The following is an 8,262-nucleotide window of genomic DNA, read 5'->3' as shown; positions in this document are numbered from 1 at the left end:
AGACTGTTTTGAATAATTGTATAAAAGATTGCCTACTTGTTATATTTCAACTGATAAATCTGTTCAAGTGATAAGTTAGAAGAATTTAACAAACCAGAAATAGTACTTCTAACTTATTATAGATTATAAGTAACCGACCGAAGATCTGAAAACATATATAATCCAACTACAAACACATTTTACATGTCATTTGCTTCCGCATATTACACACTTTGCACTAATACATACTCCATCTGCTATAAATATAACAATGACTTGATAATATTATTATGTGAAAAGTCTGCTTTGTCTTTTGCAGCAAGTCATTATTTGGTGGCTTGGTATTCAGTAATATTCCCTGTGTAGTTGGTGCTGGAACAAGATCTGTCTCTATAAATCTATAATTTCAAAGACAGTTACATATATTGCAGATATGGCTCAGGAGATGACAGACAGGAACGGGAACGATGGAGATATTGCTCTCTCTGTACTTGAGGATAATATGCATGAACCCTCCGGTGACCACTCCAGTGACGGCTGTTTTGTAACTCTTCCTTTTATACAAAAGGTAAGTAGGTAACAAATAATAACAAATACTACAATCTATAAGTGTTTGGCTAGATTGATAATTAAAGTTAAGTTTCTTTCCGGTTCTCTGTTTTGTTAAGTAGCTAGAGACTTAGGTTTTTAATTTCCCTTAACCTGGAAATAAAATCAAAAGAGTTTTTTTTTTATATATAGATAGCAGGCACATGCCAGGAGTCCAATCCTTGACATCTTTATGAGAAACCAAGATCTCGACCACAGCACCAACCCTCTCCAATCCTTGACATCTTTAAGAAAAACTAAGACCTCGATCACTGTATGAACCCTATGTTGGCAAAGAAGTTTCCTTGTCTTTTTTCTCGGAACGTTATAGTTTCAGAGAGTTGCTCAGATTTGTATCAATGAGCATGCTTATATAGAAGTCTTGAATTCGAAAATGGAACTCTTCTTTACAATCCCAAAAATGAAGTTTTAAGTGAAGGACAGTTTTGGTAGCATGAAATTTATTTAGTAACTATCAATCGGCACCATTCGGAATATTGTCCCATAAACAAGATCTTAAACTCATTGTATCATCTTTAATTTTGTAAACTAATAATGAGAACTATAAACAGGGAAACCACAACACAGAGCTATTTGCAGAAATATTAAGCAACTCTAACACAGCAACACTGTATCGAGTTTATGAATTACATTACATACTTCGATAAGTATGATTGAATCTATTATTAACCTTGTCATGAATATACTAGTCAATGAATTACTGAAATATTTACATGCAGCTAATTGCAGAGATGTTGGGCACATATTTTCTAATATTTGCGGGAGATTGCGCGGTGACGGTTAATTTGTCAAAGGACAAAGTGGTTACATTGCCGGGAGTTGCTATGGTATGGGGACTGGCTGTAATGGTGATGATTTACTCAATTGGACACATTTCTGGTGCTCATATTAACCCTGCTGTCACCATTGCATTCGCCTCTGTCAAGAGATTTCCGTGGAAACATGTAACTAACTATCTCCTGTGTTAACCCGTTAATGACCTAAATTTTGGTTTCTATTAACTTTATATATTCATTTTTATGATGATTTTAGCAAGTTTAAATATTTTTTATGACTAAATTTTGATACATTTACGAACACAACCTAGACTCATCTAAGAGCACGCCTTAAGATAGCCTCTCACATTTAAAAACAGACATCACGCCACAAACGATGAAATATAATAGCCTAACAGTACCTACACTCATCTAAGAGCATGCTTTGAGCTAAATTTTGTACAACATTTGCTAGCACGATCTTAAATTTTTTATAATGTTAGGTACCAGCTTATGTTGCAGCACAAATTATAGGGGCAACGTTAGCCAGCGAAACGATCAGGTTAATTTTTCAGGGTACTAAAGACATATCTCCGGGAACATTTCCGACAGGGACAAACCTGCAGTCTTTGGTGTTGGAGTTTATAATCACATTCTTCCTGATGTTTGTTATATCTGGTGTGGCCACCGATAACAGAGCTGTAAGTCTTCTTTCTTCACCTTGTTAATTAACCTGGTTAAAATGATATCCGAATTCCTAATACTCATTCGAGTTGAACAGATTTTTTAAATCCGCCTTCTATATACTTTGTCACGTTTAGGGAATTGTTTTTTCATGATGATTGGCTTCATTCAGTTTTAAATCGCTGTCGTCTATGTCAATGGCGTGTATTATTGAAGGAAATTTGCAACTTGAATAGATTAATAGTATAACAAAAAAAAAATTCTCAACTATGCCTTGATAATTTTATTTTAAGCAATAAGCATCGAACAAATGCATGGGACCCTAATTTCTATCAACACTCTAGCCGAAAAAATCTAGTAGTTGAATTCTTTTTTCCTTGCGGAGATCAAGAGTTCGAGTAAATAAAGTGTTAGTAGAGTGATTGAGGAATAATGGACCAAAATGTCGCTTTTGAGTGCTAAATGGTCCAAAATGTCACTTTTGAAAATAATGGCCCAAAATGTTATTTCATAACGATACTTCGTCTTCCGTTTTGTATTTTTAATGTAAAACGGTACTTAGTGTGCCGTTTTGGTACTTTAATATTTTTTTTTAATTTTTTTATAATGTGCAAAACGGTGGTTGAAGTAGCGTTTTGGCTCAAAACGGTACATCATATAGCGTTTTGTACCAAAACAGAACTTTATCTACCGTTTTACGCATAAAAAAAATTCAAAATGCCAAAACGTCACACGAAGTTCCGTTTTAGGTGTTTTGCATAAACGGTACACAGTGTACCGTTTTGAAGTGACATTTATGGTTATTTTTAACCCCCAAAGTGATATTTAGAACCAACACCCGTGATTGACCTCTCAGATATACGGAAAATTAACCCTGCTGTCACCATTGCATTCGCCTCTGTCAAGAGATTTCCGTGGAAACATGTAACTAACTATCTCCTGTGTTAACCCGTTAATGACCTAAATTTTGGTTTCTATTAACTTTATATATTCATTTTTATGATGATTTTAGCAAGTTTAAATATTTTTTATGACTAAATTTTGATACATTTACGAACACAACCTAGACTCATCTAAGAGCACGCCTTAAGATAGCCTCTCACATTTAAAAACAGACATCACGCCACAAACGATGAAATATAATAGCCTAACAGTACCTACACTCATCTAAGAGCATGCTTTGAGCTAAATTTTGTACAACATTTGCTAGCACGATCTTAAATTTTTTATAATGTTAGGTACCAGCTTATGTTGCAGCACAAATTATAGGGGCAACGTTAGCCAGCGAAACGATCAGGTTAATTTTTCAGGGTACTAAAGACATATCTCCGGGAACATTTCCGACAGGGACAAACCTGCAGTCTTTGGTGTTGGAGTTTATAATCACATTCTTCCTGATGTTTGTTATATCTGGTGTGGCCACCGATAACAGAGCTGTAAGTCTTCTTTCTTCACCTTGTTAATTAACCTGGTTAAAATGATATCCGAATTCCTAATACTCATTCGAGTTGAACAGATTTTTTAAATCCGCCTTCTATATACTTTGTCACGTTTAGGGAATTGTTTTTTCATGATGATTGGCTTCATTCAGTTTTAAATCGCTGTCGTCTATGTCAATGGCGTGTATTATTGAAGGAAATTTGCAACTTGAATAGATTAATAGTATAACAAAAAAAAAATTCTCAACTATGCCTTGATAATTTTATTTTAAGCAATAAGCATCGAACAAATGCATGGGACCCTAATTTCTATCAACACTCTAGCCGAAAAAATCTAGTAGTTGAATTCTTTTTTCCTTGCGGAGATCAAGATTCGAGTAAATAAAGTGTTAGTAGAGTGATTGAGGAATAATGGACCAAAATGTCGCTTTTGAGTGCTAAATGGTCCAAAATGTCACTTTTGAAAATAATGGCCCAAAATGTTATTTCATAACGATACTTCGTCTTCCGTTTTGTATTTTTAATGTAAAACGGTACTTAGTGTGCCGTTTTGGTACTTTAATATTTTTTTTAATTTTTTTATAATGTGCAAAACGGTGGTTGAAGTAGCGTTTTGGCTCAAAACGGTACATCATATAGCGTTTTGTACCAAAACAGAACTTTATCTACCGTTTTACGCATAAAAAAAATTCAAAATGCCAAAACGTCACACGAAGTTCCGTTTTAGGTGTTTTGCATAAACGGTACACAGTGTACCGTTTTGAAGTGACATTTATGGTTATTTTTAACCCCCAAAGTGATATTTAGAACCAACACCCGTGATTGACCTCTCAGATATACGGAAAATTAACGGAGTCCTAGATTTTTTGGAGACGTACGGAATAGATCCGATATCTGAATTTTAAGGCCTTGATTTTTGTTAAACGTTAATGCAGATTGGCGAACTTGCAGGGCTTGCAATTGGAGCTATTGTGTTACTTAATGTGATTATTGCAGGGTACGTATAATGTACAACATTATTTTTCTCTCCCCAATTTTTATTTCAAATATAATCAATACTCGCTCTATCTTATTGTTTCTTATATTTTTTTGATTTATTATTCAACTTTTTACATTTCTATAAACAATAAAAACTTCAATGGATCATTATAGGACTTCAAGAAATAGGTGAAAAAGTAGTATCATCGTAATATACTGTTTGACAAATATGATAAGTCGACTGAATAACTTATAAGTCCGCAACAACTTATCGACGAACGTTTGTCGACTCAATTTATAAGTTGAATTTATAATTTATAAGATATTAAGTTGAATGTTAGTAACGACGTACTTTTCTCAACTTATTTTTAATTTTTCGTTTTTTTATTAATTTTAGTTTTAAAAATATTTTTTAATATTAATCTAACTTTAAATATAAGAATTAAGATATTATATTTAAAATATTATTTATTTTAGTCGATTTAAGTAAAAAAATTGAATTATAAGTAAAATTATCTAAACACTTATATAACTTATAAGCATTCATCAATTTATCACTTATAAATCATTTATTTAGTTTAAGTTTAAATCATAATTTATTTATTTTAAGATTTATGAAAGGGGTACCCTATGGTTGAAGTATCTATCCTAAACCTTTTTTTTTCTGTTATTCTGATTCTCTGAACTTTTCTTGGAGTCATTTTTATGATGGCTCATTTGTGAAATGGGTTGTTTGACAGACCAATAACAGGGGCATCAATGAATCCAGCAAGAAGTTTGGGCCCAGTTTTGGTGACGAGCCGCTACGACGGGATTTGGATATATCTGTTGGGTCCAATAGCTGGGGCAATATCTGGTGCCTGGATTTACAATATTATGAGATTCACAAACAAGCCACTTCGTGAAATTACCAAAAATGCCTCCTTTCTTACTAGAATTTCGCCCAGGAAATAATTCATCTAATATTTTTGTGCTCAATATTAACAGTGATGTAAAAACTAGCTATAATAGTGTTATATCGAACCTCTGTAAAATTAAATAGAGCAGAAAGATAGATAAAGAGAGTGATTAGGGAGAAAAAAGAAGCTGCTTGGTACATTTTCATTTTTAACAAATGAGGTTATTTATAGCCAATACAAGCAACATGTTCATTAAATGCAATGTGAAATATCTACTCCTATGAATCTAGCATTACTATTTAACTTTTGACTACATGACAATCAACTTATAACACTCCCCTCTGATTGTCATGATAGTATGGATCATAAATTGCCTCGTTAAAATCTTGTCAAAGAAAAACCCAGTGGGATAAAAACTTTGGCGAAGGAAAAAAAGTACAATCTCCCCTTGGAAAAACTAATCATTCTCCGAAGTTTTGTTTTAAAAAATTTTTGAATCGTCGCATTCCAATGTTATGTCGTAACTTCCCAAATGTTGAATTCGGTAATGATTTCGTGAATAAATCCGCAAGGTTGTCACATGATCGAATTTGTTGTATATCAATTTCTCCATTCTTTTGAAGTTCGTGAGTGTAAAAGAATTTTGGTGAAATGTGTTTCGTCCTGTCTCCTTTGATATATCCTTCCTTAAGTTGATCAATGCACGCAGTGTTGTCCTCAAACATGACAGTAGGACTTCTTGTGATGTCCGGTAATCCACATGATTCTTGAATATTCTTGATGATAGACCGCAATCAAACACATTCTCTACTGCCTTTACGAATTACAATAAGTTCCGAGTGATTTGTTGAGGTTGCCATTGTAGTTTGTTTCGTGGATTTTCAGGAAATGGCTGCACCGCAACATGTAAATACATATCCAGTTTGTGATTTGCCAAAATGAGGATCTGATAAATATTCAACGTCTGCATATCCGATCAACTGAGATGTTGAGTTTTTCAAGAAATATAACCCAACATCAATTGTTCCACGAAGATAATGAAATATATGTTTGATCCCATTCCAATATCTGTCCATCGAAGCAGAGCTAAATCTAGCCAATAAGTTCACAGCAAAAGCAATATCTGGCCTTGTATTATTTGCAAGATACATAAGTGCACCAATTACACATAGATATGGAATTTCAGGACCAAAAACCTCTTCATCATCTTCTCGTGGTCGAAATGGATCTTTATCAGGCTCTAAAGATCTAACCACCATTGGAGTAGTCAATGGATAAGATTTATCCATGTAAAATCTGTTCAAAACCTTTTCTGTATATGTGGATTGGTGGAGGAAAATTCCTGTTGACAAGTGCTCGACTTGTATCCCAAGACAATATTTTGTCCTTCCAAAATCTTTCATTTCAAACTCTGTCTTTAGGTATATGACAACATCATTAACCTCCGTAGCTATTCCTATAAGATTTAAATCATCCACATATACAGCAATAATTACAAAACCAGATTGTGATTTTTTGATAAAAACACATGGAGAAATTTGGTTATTAATATACCCATCTTTTTTAAATAACGACGTAGTCTGTTATACCACATACGACTAGATTGTTTCAGTCCATACAATGATCGTTGAAGTTTAATGGAGTATATATGACGAGGTTTCTTGAACTCATCCATTTTTAACCCTTCTGGGATTTTCATAAAAATTTCACTATCAAGTGAACCATACAGGTATGCAGTAACGACGTCCATAAGACGTGTTTCCAATTTTTCTTTAGATGCCATACCTAGTATAAAACGAAAAGTAATTCCATCCATCACCAACGAGTATGTCTCTTGATAATCAATGTCAGGCCTTTGAGAAAATCCCTGTGCTACAAGTCAGGCTTTATATCTCATAATTTCATTGTTTTCATTTCATTTTCTTATTAATACCCATTTATTCCCAACAGGGTTCACACCAATTGGTGTTTGGACAACAGGTCGAAATACTTCTCTTTTACGCAATAAATTTAATTCTGTTTGGATTGCGTCTTTCCATTTTGGCCAGTCTTTTCTTCGACGACATTCATCCACACTTTGTGGTTTAGGATCAGAATTTATGTCTACATTCAATGCTGTAGAATACACAAATACATCATCGATTATGGCTTACTTCGATCCCATAATTTCATATCATGCACATAATTTATTGAAATTTCATGATTGTTTAATCCCGTATCTTCAGGGACTGGAATCTCTTCAGGATATAATACCACTTCAGGGGTATTTGCTTCTTCTGGAGCATGTGCCACTTCCGGGGCAATTTTCTTTATTTTTCTTTTTCGTGGTGCAACATCTTTTACACTGACCAGTCTACCACCCTTCAGGCGTGGCTTTGATTCTATAACCAATTCTTTTGTATCTGATTTTTGAATTGGTATATCTATTCTAGCTGGAGTATTTACTGCAGGTATATGAGATTTAGTTATATTTCTAGAATCGTTAAATGCGTCAGACATTTGGATTGCGATATTTTGCATATAAATAATTGTTTTAACTTCAAGTTCGCATTGACCGGTACGTGATCTAGAAAATATAATCCTGAAGCATTCCATGTTATGTCAGGATTAACTTTATTTAATTGTTTATCTCCCAATAAGGGAGGAAACATAGACTTGTCAAAATGACAATCTGCATATCTTGCGGTATATAAGTCTCCGGTTAGAGGCTCCAGATATTTAATTATTGATGTGGAATCAAAACCAATGTAGATACCTACTCTTCTTTGAGCTCCCATCTTCGATCTTTGTGGTGGAGCAATCGATACATATACAGCACTTCCGAAAATTTTGAAGTGAGAAATATTAGGAACTTGACCAAGTACCAGTTGTAGCGGAGAATGTTGGTTGTAGGAAGTTGGTCTAATCCTAATAATATTA

The 8,262-nt window shown here is 33.8% G+C and overlaps 2 protein-coding genes across 2 annotated transcripts; one reads left to right on the top strand and one right to left on the bottom strand.

The window, feature by feature from the left end:
* Nucleotides 1-204: 204 nt before the first annotated feature.
* On the top strand, nt 205-5,528 carry LOC141704528 (aquaporin NIP1-1-like). Its single transcript, XM_074507765.1, has 5 exons — nt 205-547; nt 1,308-1,532; nt 1,847-2,044; nt 4,402-4,463; nt 5,185-5,528. The coding sequence occupies exons 1-5, from the start codon at nt 413-415 to the stop codon at nt 5,396-5,398; spliced, it is 834 nt and encodes a 277-aa protein (XP_074363866.1). The 5' UTR covers nt 205-412; the 3' UTR covers nt 5,399-5,528.
* A 696-nt stretch (nt 5,529-6,224) lies between these two features.
* LOC141704534 (secreted RxLR effector protein 161-like) lies at nt 6,225-6,632 on the bottom strand. Its single transcript, XM_074507769.1, has one exon. It carries the CDS (start codon nt 6,630-6,632, stop codon nt 6,225-6,227), a length of 408 nt encoding a protein of 135 aa, XP_074363870.1.
* Nucleotides 6,633-8,262: the final 1,630 nt, after the last annotated feature.

The sequence above is a fragment of the Apium graveolens genome, unplaced genomic scaffold, assembly GCF_009905375.1.
Source record: "Apium graveolens cultivar Ventura unplaced genomic scaffold, ASM990537v1 ctg7942, whole genome shotgun sequence".
Classification (NCBI taxonomy): domain Eukaryota; kingdom Viridiplantae; phylum Streptophyta; class Magnoliopsida; order Apiales; family Apiaceae; genus Apium; species Apium graveolens.
The sequence above is the reverse complement of the archived record's forward strand: the minus strand, read 5'-3'. Positions and strand labels throughout refer to the sequence as shown.